The sequence below is a fragment of the Procambarus clarkii genome, chromosome 71, assembly GCF_040958095.1.
Source record: "Procambarus clarkii isolate CNS0578487 chromosome 71, FALCON_Pclarkii_2.0, whole genome shotgun sequence".
In the NCBI taxonomy this organism is placed as follows: domain Eukaryota; kingdom Metazoa; phylum Arthropoda; class Malacostraca; order Decapoda; family Cambaridae; genus Procambarus; species Procambarus clarkii.
This window is the reverse complement of record NC_091220.1, coordinates 17,562,508-17,579,885: the sequence shown is the minus strand read 5'-3', so window position 1 is coordinate 17,579,885 and position 17,378 is coordinate 17,562,508. Positions and strand designations below refer to the sequence as shown.

At 48.1% G+C, this 17,378-nt stretch overlaps 1 protein-coding gene across 1 annotated transcript in view; it reads left to right on the top strand.

Annotated features, from left to right (window-relative positions):
- Window positions 1-17,378, top strand: part of LOC123745476 (uncharacterized) — a 77,716-nt gene that overhangs the window by 38,479 nt on the left and 21,859 nt on the right. The window contains exon 24 of the mRNA XM_069312248.1: window positions 303-17,368. Within this exon, the coding sequence (XP_069168349.1) occupies window positions 303-17,368 (17,066 nt within the window). The remainder of the gene's footprint in view (window positions 1-302; window positions 17,369-17,378) is intronic.

Below are 17,378 nucleotides of genomic sequence, written 5' to 3'. Positions count from 1 at the left end.
TTTTGAGTCTGTTTTTTTTCTGTCATATGATGATTTTTTCTTTTGCACGATAGACAGTTAGCAGTGTTTTTATAATTTCATCTGAAGCATGATATATGATAAGCATGAAATGTCATATGATTGAGCATGTCATATTGCATGGCATATGTTGCCTGGCGCTAGCATGTTGTCCTTGTTTCCTTTAAAAGTCCCTTTTGAGCTTGTATTCAGAAGTTGCTGAAGTATGAAGCATGTGTCATAATGTACAAACTTTAAAGTTATCCAGTGCATGTCGTAACTGCATGAATTATAACTTTTTTCAGCATCAACGAAGCCCGTCAAATGCTCCCCGAATGCATGCAGCTTTAACACTGAATGTCGAGTTACTAACAATGTTCCTATATGCTATTGTCTCCATGGTTACACAGGCGACCCCGAGCGAGGGTGTTCCCCTGCCACAACTCCTTCCCCGCTTGTAGAGACTCCCCCAGCTCAGCCTTCCCAACCCTTCCATCCCCCTACTACTCCACCCTCCCCTCCACTCCCACCCACCGAGTGTAAGTCTAACTCACACTGTTCCCCATCACGGACCTGCATCAACGAGAGGTGTGTCGACCCTTGCATCGCCACTCACCCGTGTGCCACAGGTGCCGATTGCACTGTCATCCGACACCGGCCAGTCTGCAAGTGTCCCGCAGGGTTCCAAGGCAACCCACTTACTAACTGCTTCCCGAGAACAACTACGCCCAGGCCTGAATGTCTGACAGATGTCGACTGTCCGCAAGATGAGGCTTGTGCTGAACGCCGGTGTGTCAGTCCATGTCGAGTGGCTAACCCATGCTCACACCTGGCTGAGTGCACAGTTGTTGCTCACTTACCACATTGTACTTGCATTCTGGGTTATGTAGGCAACGGTTATTACTGTGAGCTTTCCACTACTACTACTACTACCCCCTCCCCCATTACTAAATATCCGACTGGAACGACTTTCAGACCAGGAGTGGGTACTCGGCCCCCAAGCCACGAGGTTGACATAGAATGTACAAGAGACTCACAATGTGACGATGACGAGATGTGCCACAACTTTGATTGCATTCTAGTTTGCAATGTGACCAATCCATGTCGTAGCCACAGTGCACTGTGTCAGGGTGTCAACCACAGACCTGTGTGTTACTGCCAGCCAGGACTTGTTGGTAACCCATACATTGAATGCAAAGAGTCAATCCCAGCTACAATTCCACCAGACTGCCTCTCTGACCGAGACTGCCCACCCAACAAAGCTTGTGCCCAACGTGAGTGTCTCAATCCATGTATATCGTTTAATCCTTGCTCGCCGTTCGCAACATGTGAGACGCTGGAACACTTCCCTGTGTGCTCCTGCCTCTTAGGTTTTACGGGGTCTGGTTATGTTTGCGATCGTCTCCCACCAATTGTTGACAGGCCGCATTTGCAACACCCAGAGCCCCAACCCATCCCTATAGCAATGACCAGCACGACACAGCGCCCCATAGCAGAGTATCCTACTACAGAGCATAAGAGGCCATTAACGCCCAAGCCACTGCAACCATTCATTCCTGCACCACTGCCAATCACTGTTGGGTGTAAGAGCACAGATGACTGTCCATACAGTGACACATGTATTAATCAACTATGTGTAGATTTGTGCCACCAAGGTTACTGTGGAAGCAATGCAGATTGTAAAATTCAATATAGCAGACCCAAGTGCTCTTGCCCACCAGGAACAACTGGAGATCCATTTTTGAAGTGCATAGCTGTTGCAACTTTAGCTCCCCCGACCACTCTTGGTCCTCTTGGGGAGGTTCACCATCCACCACCAGAAGATCCTATATATCCTGTGAAAGGCCTGACACACACCTTACCCCCTCCTGTGGCTGCTCCCTCCACCACCAGAGCTCCAGAGAGACCATACACACAGCCCACACCAGCACACCAGGTGCCATCACCGGTCATGATTGGATGCGAGAGTAACGACATGTGTCCTTCTGATGCGACTTGCATAAACCGCCTATGTGGTGATGTGTGTAGCCCTACATTGTGTGCGGACACAGCTCTCTGCCACACTCTTGAAAATCGACCGACTTGCATATGTCCTCCTGGAACCTCTGGAAACCCAACTATCAAGTGTACAGCACACGCAACTGAAAAGCCTTATACAACACGACCACCATTAAGTGGAATGTTTCCAAGTACCCCATCGCCCCCACTGATCCATCCAATTTCTGGTCTCTCACACACACGTCCTCCTCCAGTAGCTGCTGAAGCCACTACCAGACCACCCCAGATGGAGGTGTCACAGTTACCTCTAGCGCCGATCATACCCATCATTGCAGTTGCATGTGAGAATAATGATGATTGCACAATGGACAACACATGCTATAATGAATTATGCTACGATGTGTGTGCTTTAGGCATATGTGGAGAGAATGCTGAGTGCACAGTAACGACACATCGACCAGTATGCACGTGTCCATCTGGCACAACCGGAGATCCCACTCGTAAATGCATGGCATTGTTAACAGAAAGACCAACTACTACCAACCCTATGGGACAAACATTTGCGCCAAAGGACTATGAAGATATTCAACCTATTCCAGGACCACCAATAATTACCATGCCACCACTGGCTGAGCAGCCAACACCGAGACCCAGACCACCACCAGTGACACAGCCTCCACCACCACCAACACCTGGTCCTATGGCTGTAGGATGTGAGAGCTCTGATGAGTGTCCGTTTGATAACTCCTGTGTCAACAAAGTCTGTTTTGACATTTGCCATCCTAGATTTTGTGGAGAAAATGCAGAGTGTCAGACAACAGCACACCGTCCCACTTGCACATGTCCACCAGGAACCACAGGCAATCCAAACGTCAAGTGTTCGGCACTTGCTTTCGATAAACCAGTTCCAATTGTTCCTGCAGTTGCTGCAGATAGACCCCCTGTTGCAGAAACACCAGTTCATCCCATTGCTGGTCCAATGGCTACAGGACTGCCTCCTTTGGTGGAGCAGGCAACGCATCGTCCAACAGAGCCGCCAGTCTCACGACCTCCTCCAGAGCCGATACGTCCTTTAGTCCTTCTTGCCTGTGAGAACAACGATGATTGTGACATGGCTAATTCATGTTTAAACAAACTGTGTTACAGTGTTTGTAGTCTCGGGGTTTGTGGTGAAAACACTGACTGTAAGACTGTTGATCATAGACCAGTTTGCCTCTGTCAGCCTGGAACAACTGGAAATCCACAAAAAGGCTGCATTGCTGTAATAACAGAAAAACCAGATATTATTACAAAACCTCCGGTTTCCAAACAACCACAAGTTAGTGTAATGCCAATAGACCCTATTCCTGGTCCTACCTCGCCTCCACCATCACCACTAACAGAAAAACCAGTTCCTTCAACAACAGAACCTCCAGTTCCACTGCCTCCTGCAATACCAACTGCTCCACCAAATGCTGTAGGTTGTGAAAATACTGACGACTGTCCAAATGATAACAGCTGCATCAATCGCGTCTGTCTAAACGTATGTTTCCCTGGTCTGTGTGGTGAGGCTGCTGATTGTAATACTGTTGACCACCGACCCACTTGTGTCTGTCCCCCAGGCACGACAGGCAATCCCACAAAAGAGTGCAAAGCAGTTGCTACTGACGGACTTGTTACCCCAATTCCAATTGCTGGCACATCAAGCTTACCACCTAGTGAGCCAATTTTACCTGTATTAGGTCCCACTGCTCCTGCTCCACCACCTTTAGCTGAACGACCAATAACAAAACCCCCAGAACCGACAATTCCAAGACCAACACTTCCTCTACTTCTTCCACCAGTTGTCATTGCATGTGAGAATAATGATGACTGCACATCGGATAACTCTTGCATCAACAAACAATGCTATGATGTGTGTAGTCTTGGAGTCTGTGGTGAGGACGCAGAATGTAAGATTGACAGTCATCGTCCAGTCTGTAGCTGTCCTCCAGGAACCACGGGAAATCCTTTACACAAATGTGTATCTTCACTGACAGAAAGACCTGCCATCCAACTACCTCCCATGGCAGAAATTATGCCTACTGAAACTGGCGACCCAATCCGTCCATTAACTGGTCCAACAAGTCCAGGTTTACCACCACTGACTGAACACCCAACACCGAGACCCAGACCACCACCAGTGACACAGCCTCCACCACCACCAACACCTGGTCCTATGGCTGTAGGATGTGAGAGCTCTGATGAGTGTCCGTTTGATAACTCCTGTGTCAACAAAGTCTGTTTTGACATTTGCCATCCTAGATTTTGTGGAGAAAATGCAGAGTGTCAGACAACAGCACACCGTCCCACTTGCACATGTCCACCAGGAACCACAGGCAATCCAAACGTCAAGTGTTCGGCACTTGCTTTCGATAAACCAGTTCCAATTGTTCCTGCAGTTGCTGCAGATAGACCCCCTGTTGCAGAAACACCAGTTCATCCCATTGCTGGTCCAATGGCTACAGGACTGCCTCCTTTGGTGGAGCAGGCAACGCATCGTCCAACAGAGCCGCCAGTCTCACGACCTCCTCCACCTCCGATACGTCCTTTAGGCCTTCTTGCCTGTGAGAACAACGATGATTGTGACATGGCTAATTCATGTTTAAACAAACTGTGTTACAGTGTTTGTAGTCTCGGGGTTTGTGGTGAAAACACTGACTGTAAGACTGTTGATCATAGACCAGTTTGCCTCTGTCAGCCTGGAACAACTGGAAATCCACAAAAAGGCTGCATTGCTGTAATAACAGAAAAACCAGATATTACAAAACCTCCGGTTTCCAAACAACCACTAGATAGTGTAATGCCAATAGACCCAATTCCTGGTCCTACCTCGCCTCCGCCATCACCACTAACAGAAAAACCAGTTCCTTCAACAACAGAACCTCCAGTTCCACTGCCTCCTGCAATACCAACTGCTCCACCAAATGCTGTAGGTTGTGAAAATACTGACGACTGTCCAAATGATAACAGCTGCATCAATCGCGTCTGTCTAAACGTATGTTTCCCTGGTCTGTGTGGTGAGGCTGCTGATTGTAATACTGTTGACCACCGACCCACTTGTGTCTGTCCCCCAGGCACGACAGGCAATCCCACAAAAGAGTGCAAAGCTGTTGCTACTGACGGACTTGTTACCCCAATTCCAATTGCTGGCACATCAAGCTTACCACCTAGTGAGCCAATTTTACCTGTATCAGGTCCCACTGCTCCTGCTCCACCACCTTTAGCTGAACGACCAATAACAAAACCCCCAGAACCGACAATTCCAAGACCAACACTTCCTCTACTTCTTCCACCAGTTGTCATTGCATGTGAGAATAATGATGACTGCACATCGGATAACTCTTGCATCAACAAACAATGCTATGATGTGTGTAGTCTTGGAGTCTGTGGTGAGGACGCAGAATGTAAGATTGACAGTCATCGTCCAGTCTGTAGCTGTCCTCCAGGAACCACGGGAAATCCTTTACACAAATGTGTATCTTCACTGACAGAAAGACCTGCCATCCAACTACCTCCCATGGCAGAAATTATGCCTACTGAAACTGGCGACCCAGTCCGTCCATTAACTGGTCCAACAAGTCCAGGTTTACCACCACTGACTGAACACCCAACACCGAGACCCAGACCACCACCAGTGACACAGCCTCCACCACCACCAACACCTGGTCCTATGGCTGTAGGATGTGAGAGCTCTGATGAGTGTCCGTTTGATAACTCCTGTGTCAACAAAGTCTGTTTTGACATTTGCCATCCTAGATTTTGTGGAGAAAATGCAGAGTGTCAGACAACAGCACACCGTCCCACTTGCACATGTCCACCAGGAACCACAGGCAATCCAAACGTCAAGTGTTCGGCACTTGCTTTCGATAAACCAGTTCCAATTGTTCCTGCAGTTGCTGCAGATAGACCCCCTGTTGCAGAAACACCAGTTCATCCCATTGCTGGTCCAATGGCTACAGGACTGCCTCCTTTGGTGGAGCAGGCAACGCATCGTCCAACAGAGCCGCCAGTCTCACGACCTCCTCCACCTCCGATACGTCCTTTAGGCCTTCTTGCCTGTGAGAACAACGATGATTGTGACATGGCTAATTCATGTTTAAACAAACTGTGTTACAGTGTTTGTAGTCTCGGGGTTTGTGGTGAAAACACTGACTGTAAGACTGTTGATCATAGACCAGTTTGCCTCTGTCAGCCTGGAACAACTGGAAATCCACAAAAAGGCTGCATTGCTGTAATAACAGAAAAACCAGATATTACAAAACCTCCGGTTTCCAAACAACCACCAGATAGTGTAATGCCAATAGACCCAATTCCTGGTCCTACCTCGCCTCCACCATCACCACTAACAGAAAAACCAGTTCCTTCAACAACAGAACCTCCAGTTCCACTGCCTCCTGCAATACCAACTGCTCCACCAAATGCTGTAGGTTGTGAAAATACTGACGACTGTCCAAATGATAACAGCTGCATCAATCGCGTCTGTCTAAACGTATGTTTCCCTGGTCTGTGTGGTGAGGCTGCTGATTGTAATACTGTTGACCACCGACCCACTTGTGTCTGTCCCCCAGGCACGACAGGCAATCCCACAAAAGAGTGCAAAGCTGTTGCTACTGACGGACTTGTTACCCCAATTCCAATTGCTGGCACATCAAGCTTACCACCTAGTGAGCCAATTTTACCTGTATCAGGTCCCACTGCTCCTGCTCCACCACCTTTAGCTGAACGACCAATAACAAAACCCCCAGAACCGACAATTCCAAGACCAACACTTCCTCTACTTCTTCCACCAGTTGTCATTGCATGTGAGAATAATGATGACTGCACATCGGATAACTCTTGCATCAACAAACAATGCTATGATGTGTGTAGTCTTGGAGTCTGTGGTGAGGACGCAGAATGTAAGATTGACAGTCATCGTCCAGTCTGTAGCTGTCCTCCAGGAACCACGGGAAATCCTTTACACAAATGTGTATCTTCACTGACAGAAAGACCTGCCATCCAACTACCTCCCATGGCAGAAATTATGCCTACTGAAACTGGCGACCCAGTCCGTCCATTAACTGGTCCAACAAGTCCAGGTTTACCACCACTGACTGAACACCCAACACCGAGACCCAGACCACCACCAGTGACACAGCCTCCACCACCACCAACACCTGGTCCTATGGCTGTAGGATGTGAGAGCTCTGATGAGTGTCCGTTTGATAACTCCTGTGTCAACAAAGTCTGTTTTGACATTTGCCATCCTAGATTTTGTGGAGAAAATGCAGAGTGTCAGACAACAGCACACCGTCCCACTTGCACATGTCCACCAGGAACCACAGGCAATCCAAACGTCAAGTGTTCGGCACTTGCTTTCGATAAACCAGTTCCAATTGTTCCTGCAGTTGCTGCAGATAGACCCCCTGTTGCAGAAACACCAGTTCATCCCATTGCTGGTCCAATGGCTACAGGACTGCCTCCTTTGGTGGAGCAGGCAACGCATCGTCCAACAGAGCCGCCAGTCTCACGACCTCCTCCACCTCCGATACGTCCTTTAGTCCTTCTTGCCTGTGAGAACAACGATGATTGTGACATGGCTAATTCATGTTTAAACAAACTGTGTTACAGTGTTTGTAGTCTCGGGGTTTGTGGTGAAAACACTGACTGTAAGACTGTTGATCATAGACCAGTTTGCCTCTGTCAGCCTGGAACAACTGGAAATCCACAAAAAGGCTGCATTGCTGTAATAACAGAAAAACCAGATATTACAAAACCTCCGGTTTCCAAACAACCACTAGATAGTGTAATGCCAATAGACCCAATTCCTGGTCCTACCTCGCCTCCACCATCACCACTAACAGAAAAACCAGTTCCTTCAACAACAGAACCTCCAGTTCCACTGCCTCCTGCAATACCAACTGCTCCACCAAATGCTGTAGGTTGTGAAAATACTGACGACTGTCCAAATGATAACAGCTGCATCAATCGCGTCTGTCTAAACGTATGTTTCCCTGGTCTGTGTGGTGAGGCTGCTGATTGTAATACTGTTGACCACCGACCCACTTGTGTCTGTCCCCCAGGCACGACAGGCAATCCCACAAAAGAGTGCAAAGCAGTTGCTACTGACGGACTTGTTACCCCAATTCCAATTGCTGGCACATCAAGCTTACCACCTAGTGAGCCAATTTTACCTGTATCAGGTCCCACTGCTCCTGCTCCACCACCTTTAGCTGAACGACCAATAACAAAACCCCCAGAACCGACAATTCCAAGACCAACACTTCCTCTACTTCTTCCACCAGTTGTCATTGCATGTGAGAATAATGATGACTGCACATCGGATAACTCTTGCATCAACAAACAATGCTATGATGTGTGTAGTCTTGGAGTCTGTGGTGAGGACGCAGAATGTAAGATTGACAGTCATCGTCCAGTCTGTAGCTGTCCTCCAGGAACCACGGGAAATCCTTTACACAAATGTGTATCTTCACTGACAGAAAGACCTGCCATCCAACTACCTCCCATGGCAGAAATTATGCCTACTGAAACTGGCGACCCAATCCGTCCATTAACTGGTCCAACAAGTCCAGGTTTACCACCACTGACTGAACACCCAACACCGAGACCCAGACCACCACCAGTGACACAGCCTCCACCACCACCAACACCTGGTCCTATGGCTGTAGGATGTGAGAGCTCTGATGAGTGTCCGTTTGATAACTCCTGTGTCAACAAAGTCTGTTTTGACATTTGCCATCCTAGATTTTGTGGAGAAAATGCAGAGTGTCAGACAACAGCACACCGTCCCACTTGCACATGTCCACCAGGAACCACAGGCAATCCAAACGTCAAGTGTTCGGCACTTGCTTTCGATAAACCAGTTCCAATTGTTCCTGCAGTTGCTGCAGATAGACCCCCTGTTGCAGAAACACCAGTTCATCCCATTGCTGGTCCAATGGCTACAGGACTGCCTCCTTTGGTGGAGCAGGCAACGCATCGTCCAACAGAGCCGCCAGTCTCACGACCTCCTCCACCTCCGATACGTCCTTTAGGCCTTCTTGCCTGTGAGAACAACGATGATTGTGACATGGCTAATTCATGTTTAAACAAACTGTGTTACAGTGTTTGTAGTCTCGGGGTTTGTGGTGAAAACACTGACTGTAAGACTGTTGATCATAGACCAGTTTGCCTCTGTCAGCCTGGAACAACTGGAAATCCACAAAAAGGCTGCATTGCTGTAATAACAGAAAAACCAGATATTACAAAACCTCCGGTTTCCAAACAACCACTAGATAGTGTAATGCCAATAGACCCAATTCCTGGTCCTACCTCGCCTCCACCATCACCACTAACAGAAAAACCAGTTCCTTCAACAACAGAACCTCCAGTTCCACTGCCTCCTGCAATACCAACTGCTCCACCAAATGCTGTAGGTTGTGAAAATACTGACGACTGTCCAAATGATAACAGCTGCATCAATCGCGTCTGTCTAAACGTATGTTTCCCTGGTCTGTGTGGTGAGGCTGCTGATTGTAATACTGTTGACCACCGACCCACTTGTGTCTGTCCCCCAGGCACGACAGGCAATCCCACAAAAGAGTGCAAAGCTGTTGCTACTGACGGACTTGTTACCCCAATTCCAATTGCTGGCACATCAAGCTTACCACCTAGTGAGCCAATTTTACCTGTATCAGGTCCCACTGCTCCTGCTCCACCACCTTTAGCTGAACGACCAATAACAAAACCCCCAGAACCGACAATTCCAAGACCAACACTTCCTCTACTTCTTCCACCAGTTGTCATTGCATGTGAGAATAATGATGACTGCACATCGGATAACTCTTGCATCAACAAACAATGCTATGATGTGTGTAGTCTTGGAGTCTGTGGTGAGGACGCAGAATGTAAGATTGACAGTCATCGTCCAGTCTGTAGCTGTCCTCCAGGAACCACGGGAAATCCTTTACACAAATGTGTATCTTCACTGACAGAAAGACCTGCCATCCAACTACCTCCCATGGCAGAAATTATGCCTACTGAAACTGGCGACCCAGTCCGTCCATTAACTGGTCCAACAAGTCCAGGTTTACCACCACTGACTGAACACCCAACACCGAGACCCAGACCACCACCAGTGACACAGCCTCCACCACCACCAACACCTGGTCCTATGGCTGTAGGATGTGAGAGCTCTGATGAGTGTCCGTTTGATAACTCCTGTGTCAACAAAGTCTGTTTTGACATTTGCCATCCTAGATTTTGTGGAGAAAATGCAGAGTGTCAGACAACAGCACACCGTCCCACTTGCACATGTCCACCAGGAACCACAGGCAATCCAAACGTCAAGTGTTCGGCACTTGCTTTCGATAAACCAGTTCCAATTGTTCCTGCAGTTGCTGCAGATAGACCCCCTGTTGCAGAAACACCAGTTCATCCCATTGCTGGTCCAATGGCTACAGGACTGCCTCCTTTGGTGGAGCAGGCAACGCATCGTCCAACAGAGCCGCCAGTCTCACGACCTCCTCCACCTCCGATACGTCCTTTAGGCCTTCTTGCCTGTGAGAACAACGATGATTGTGACATGGCTAATTCATGTTTAAACAAACTGTGTTACAGTGTTTGTAGTCTCGGGGTTTGTGGTGAAAACACTGACTGTAAGACTGTTGATCATAGACCAGTTTGCCTCTGTCAGCCTGGAACAACTGGAAATCCACAAAAAGGCTGCATTGCTGTAATAACAGAAAAACCAGATATTACAAAACCTCCGGTTTCCAAACAACCACTAGATAGTGTAATGCCAATAGACCCAATTCCTGGTCCTACCTCGCCTCCACCATCACCACTAACAGAAAAACCAGTTCCTTCAACAACAGAACCTCCAGTTCCACTGCCTCCTGCAATACCAACTGCTCCACCAAATGCTGTAGGTTGTGAAAATACTGACGACTGTCCAAATGATAACAGCTGCATCAATCGCGTCTGTCTAAACGTATGTTTCCCTGGTCTGTGTGGTGAGGCTGCTGATTGTAATACTGTTGACCACCGACCCACTTGTGTCTGTCCCCCAGGCACGACAGGCAATCCCACAAAAGAGTGCAAAGCTGTTGCTACTGACGGACTTGTTACCCCAATTCCAATTGCTGGCACATCAAGCTTACCACCTAGTGAGCCAATTTTACCTGTATCAGGTCCCACTGCTCCTGCTCCACCACCTTTAGCTGAACGACCAATAACAAAACCCCCAGAACCGACAATTCCAAGACCAACACTTCCTCTACTTCTTCCACCAGTTGTCATTGCATGTGAGAATAATGATGACTGCACATCGGATAACTCTTGCATCAACAAACAATGCTATGATGTGTGTAGTCTTGGAGTCTGTGGTGAGGACGCAGAATGTAAGATTGACAGTCATCGTCCAGTCTGTAGCTGTCCTCCAGGAACCACGGGAAATCCTTTACACAAATGTGTATCTTCACTGACAGAAAGACCTGCCATCCAACTACCTCCCATGGCAGAAATTATGCCTACTGAAACTGGCGACCCAGTCCGTCCATTAACTGGTCCAACAAGTCCAGGTTTACCACCACTGACTGAACACCCAACACCGAGACCCAGACCACCACCAGTGACACAGCCTCCACCACCACCAACACCTGGTCCTATGGCTGTAGGATGTGAGAGCTCTGATGAGTGTCCGTTTGATAACTCCTGTGTCAACAAAGTCTGTTTTGACATTTGCCATCCTAGATTTTGTGGAGAAAATGCAGAGTGTCAGACAACAGCACACCGTCCCACTTGCACATGTCCACCAGGAACCACAGGCAATCCAAACGTCAAGTGTTCGGCACTTGCTTTCGATAAACCAGTTCCAATTGTTCCTGCAGTTGCTGGAGATAGACCCCCTGTTGCAGAAACACCAGTTCATCCCATTGCTGGTCCAATGGCTACAGGACTGCCTCCTTTGGTGGAGCAGGCAACGCATCGTCCAACAGAGCCGCCAGTCTCACGACCTCCTCCACCTCCGATACGTCCTTTAGGCCTTCTTGCCTGTGAGAACAACGATGATTGTGACATGGCTAATTCATGTTTAAACAAACTGTGTTACAGTGTTTGTAGTCTCGGGGTTTGTGGTGAAAACACTGACTGTAAGACTGTTGATCATAGACCAGTTTGCCTCTGTCAGCCTGGAACAACTGGAAATCCACAAAAAGGCTGCATTGCTGTAATAACAGAAAAACCAGATATTACAAAACCTCCGGTTTCCAAACAACCACCAGATAGTGTAATGCCAATAGACCCAATTCCTGGTCCTACCTCGCCTCCACCATCACCACTAACAGAAAAACCAGTTCCTTCAACAACAGAACCTCCAGTTCCACTGCCTCCTGCAATACCAACAGCTCCACCAAATGCTGTAGGTTGTGAAAATACTGACGACTGTCCAAATGATAACAGCTGCATCAATCGCGTCTGTCTAAACGTATGTTTCCCTGGTCTGTGTGGTGAGGCTGCTGATTGTAATACTGTTGACCACCGACCCACTTGTGTCTGTCCCCCAGGCACGACAGGCAATCCCACAAAAGAGTGCAAAGCTGTTGCTACTGACGGACTTGTTACCCCAATTCCAATTGCTGGCACATCAAGCTTACCACCTAGTGAGCCAATTTTACCTGTATCAGGTCCCACTGCTCCTGCTCCACCACCTTTAGCTGAACGACCAATAACAAAACCCCCAGAACCGACAATTCCAAGACCAACACTTCCTCTACTTCTTCCACCAGTTGTCATTGCATGTGAGAATAATGATGACTGCACATCGGATAACTCTTGCATCAACAAACAATGCTATGATGTGTGTAGTCTTGGAGTCTGTGGTGAGGACGCAGAATGTAAGATTGACAGTCATCGTCCAGTCTGTAGCTGTCCTCCAGGAACCACGGGAAATCCTTTACACAAATGTGTATCTTCACTGACAGAAAGACCTGCCATCCAACTACCTCCCATGGCAGAAATTATGCCTACTGAAACTGGCGACCCAGTCCGTCCATTAACTGGTCCAACAAGTCCAGGTTTACCACCACTGACTGAACACCCAACACCGAGACCCAGACCACCACCAGTGACACAGCCTCCACCACCACCAACACCTGGTCCTATGGCTGTAGGATGTGAGAGCTCTGATGAGTGTCCGTTTGATAACTCCTGTGTCAACAAAGTCTGTTTTGACATTTGCCATCCTAGATTTTGTGGAGAAAATGCAGAGTGTCAGACAACAGCACACCGTCCCACTTGCACATGCCCACCAGGAACCACAGGCAATCCAAACGTCAAGTGTTCGGCACTTGCTTTCGATAAACCAGTTCCAATTGTTCCTGCAGTTGCTGGAGATAGACCCCCTGTTGCAGAAACACCAGTTCATCCCATTGCTGGTCCAATGGCTACAGGACTGCCTCCTTTGGTGGAGCAGGCAACGCATCGTCCAACAGAGCCGCCAGTCTCACGACCTCCTCCACCTCCGATACGTCCTTTAGGCCTTCTTGCCTGTGAGAACAACGATGATTGTGACATGGCTAATTCATGTTTAAACAAACTGTGTTACAGTGTTTGTAGTCTCGGGGTTTGTGGTGAAAACACTGACTGTAAGACTGTTGATCATAGACCAGTTTGCCTCTGTCAGCCTGGAACAACTGGAAATCCACAAAAAGGCTGCATTGCTGTAATAACAGAAAAACCAGATATTACAAAACCTCCGGTTTCCAAACAACCACTAGATAGTGTAATGCCAATAGACCCAATTCCTGGTCCTACCTCGCCTCCACCATCACCACTAACAGAAAAACCAGTTCCTTCAACAACAGAACCTCCAGTTCCACTGCCTCCTGCAATACCAACAGCTCCACCAAATGCTGTAGGTTGTGAAAATACTGACGACTGTCCAAATGATAACAGCTGCATCAATCGCGTCTGTCTAAACGTATGTTTCCCTGGTCTGTGTGGTGAGGCTGCTGATTGTAATACTGTTGACCACCGACCCACTTGTGTCTGTCCCCCAGGCACGACAGGCAATCCCACAAAAGAGTGCAAAGCTGTTGCTACTGACGGACTTGTTACCCCAATTCCAATTGCTGGCACATCAAGCTTACCACCTAGTGAGCCAATTTTACCTGTATCAGGTCCCACTGCTCCTGCTCCACCACCTTTAGCTGAACGACCAATAACAAAACCCCCAGAACCGACAATTCCAAGACCAACACTTCCTCTACTTCTTCCACCAGTTGTCATTGCATGTGAGAATAATGATGACTGCACATCGGATAACTCTTGCATCAACAAACAATGCTATGATGTGTGTAGTCTTGGAGTCTGTGGTGAGGACGCAGAATGTAAGATTGACAATCATCGTCCAGTCTGTAGCTGTCCTCCAGGAACCACGGGAAATCCTTTACACAAATGTGTATCTTCACTGACAGAAAGACCTGCCATCCAACTACCTCCCATGGCAGAAATTATTCCTACTGAAACTGGCGACCCAGTACGTCCATTAACTGGTCCAACAAGTCCAGGTTTACCACCACTGACTGAACACCCAACACCGAGACCCAGACCACCACCAGTGACACAGCCTCCACCACCACCAACACCTGGTCCTATGGCTGTAGGATGTGAAAGCACCAGTCAGTGTCCGTTCGATAACTCCTGTGTCAACAAAGTCTGTCTTGACGTTTGTTATCCTGGTTTCTGTGGTGATAATGCTGACTGCATTACATCTGGACACCGTCCTACCTGCCAGTGCCCTCAAGGAACTACTGGTAACCCAACACTAAAATGCTCTGTTCTTGAGGTGGATACACCTATTCTGCCCACCCCTCCGGCTGCTGGAGAAAAGTTTCCAGATGCAGAGGCAATCATCCATCCTGTTGTGGGTCCAACAGCTACCGTACATCCTCCTTTGGCCGAGTACCCAACACATCATCCCCCACCGACACCTACACGACCTCCCCCTTCTACTGTTACTCCGTCAGTTATCATTGCATGTGCAAACAATGATGATTGTGACATGGGTAAGTCTTGCATCAACATGTTATGTTATGATGTATGCAGTCTGAACTCTTGTGGTGAAGATGCTCACTGTCAGAGCGTGAGCCACAGACCAGTGTGTCTGTGCCCCCTTGGAACTACGGGAGATCCTCAGGTTGGCTGCACAGCCACTGCTACAGAAAGGATTACAACTCTTCCCCCAATCACAGGCATACCACCACAGAAAGAAGACATTTCCATACAACTCCATACTGGCCCAACGTCAGAAATGCCACCTCCAGTTGCAGAATATACAACCATCAGGCCTCCTGAGCCTATATTCACTGTACTGCCTCCAGTTCCCACTCCTCCACCAGTAACTATTGGGTGTGAAAGCAATAGTCACTGTCCATATGATAATACGTGTGTGAATCGATTTTGTCTTAACGTGTGTACTCCTGGTTTGTGTGGAGAAAATGCTGCTTGCCAAACTCTAGGTCATAGACCTTCTTGTAGTTGCTATCCTGGAACAACAGGAAATCCTACGCAACAGTGCACTGCCCTGATGACGGAAAGACCTACAACAGCGTCACCTGTGTCTCAGATGCAACACCCACCAGATGATCCAATCATTATACCAGAGAAAGGTCCAACCACCACTTCACTCCCTCCACTGACAGAAGTTCCTGCAATTGGACCCCCTGAACCTCCTACACCTCCACCTCTACACTATCCAATTATTCCTGAAATTGCAATTGCTTGCCGTAACAATGATGACTGCACTTTGGACTCCTCTTGTATTAACAACTTTTGCTATGATGTGTGCAGTCTTGGAATTTGTGAAGACAGCGCCAAATGTAAAGTTGACAATCATCGTCCAGTCTGTAGCTGTCCTCCAGGAACCACGGGAAATCCTCTTAAAAAATGTGTGTCTTTACAGACAGAAAGACCAGCAACCCAACAACCTCCCATGGCAGAAATTATGCCTACTGAACCTGGCGACCCAGTACGTCCATTACCTGCACCAACAAGTCCAGGTTTACCACCACTGGCTGAACAGCCAACACCGAGACCCAGACCACCACCAGTGACACAGCCTCCACCACCACCAACACCTGGTCCTATGGCTGTAGGATGTGAGAGCTCTGATGAGTGTCCATTTGATAACTCCTGTGTCAACAAATTTTGTTTTGACATTTGTCATCCTGGTTTATGTGGGGTAAATGCAGAGTGTCAGACAACTGGACACCGTCCCACTTGCACATGTCCACCAGGAACCATAGGCAATCCTACCATTAAATGCTCGGCTCTTGCTGTGGATAAACCAGTTTCTCCAGCTCCTCCAATTGCAGGGGATAGACCTCCTGCAGCAGAGATAACTATCCTTCCCATTTCAGGTCCCTCAACCACAGTACTTCCTCCTCTATTGGAACAGCCAACACACCCTCCTCCTGAGCCATCAGTGTCTAGTCCTCCCTTACCTCACTTAATTCCTTCTATTTCTATAGCATGTGAAAATAATGATGGTTGTGATTATGATAACACCTGCCTTAATATGCTGTGCTATGATGCATGTAGTGTTGGGGTATGTGGGGAGTCTGCTGAGTGCAGAACTGTTAGTCATAGACCTGTGTGTCTTTGTCCGCCTGGCACAACTGGAAATCCACAAATTCAATGCAAAGCTTTAATTGTTGAAAGTTCATCAACAGCGCCTCCAATTGCTGAGGTGCCGCTTACACCTCAAGAATCCATTCGTCCAATTTCAGATACAACTCATCGACCCTCACCAATAGTAGAAACACCCGAACCTAGACCTCAGGAGCCTACAACCGCTCAGCCGACATCGACCTTCTCACAACCGCCAATCATCGTTGGGTGTGAAAAGAACGACCAGTGTGGCTCCGACTCCACCTGCGTCAATCGACTCTGCACGGACATCTGTAGTCCGAAATTGTGTGCCGAGAATGCCCATTGCCAAACAATTCGACATCGGCCAACATGTTTATGCCCAGTTGGTACCACTGGCAATCCCACAGAAGGTTGTGTGTCTATGGCAACTGACAGACCAATAATTGAGGCACCCATAACAGGAACACCTCAGCAGCCAGAACACCACCCAGTACATCCTGTAATGGGCTCCCCAACAACTCCACTTCCTCCACTAGCTGAAACACTCACACCAAGACCTCCAACACCAGACTTTACAACACCTCTTTCACATGCTATTACTCCCGTCATTGCAATTGCTTGTGGGAATAATGATGACTGTACAATGGACAGCTCTTGTATAAACAAACTTTGCTATGATGTGTGTAGTTTAGGAGTCTGTGGCGACGACGCAGAGTGCAAGGTAAAAAGTC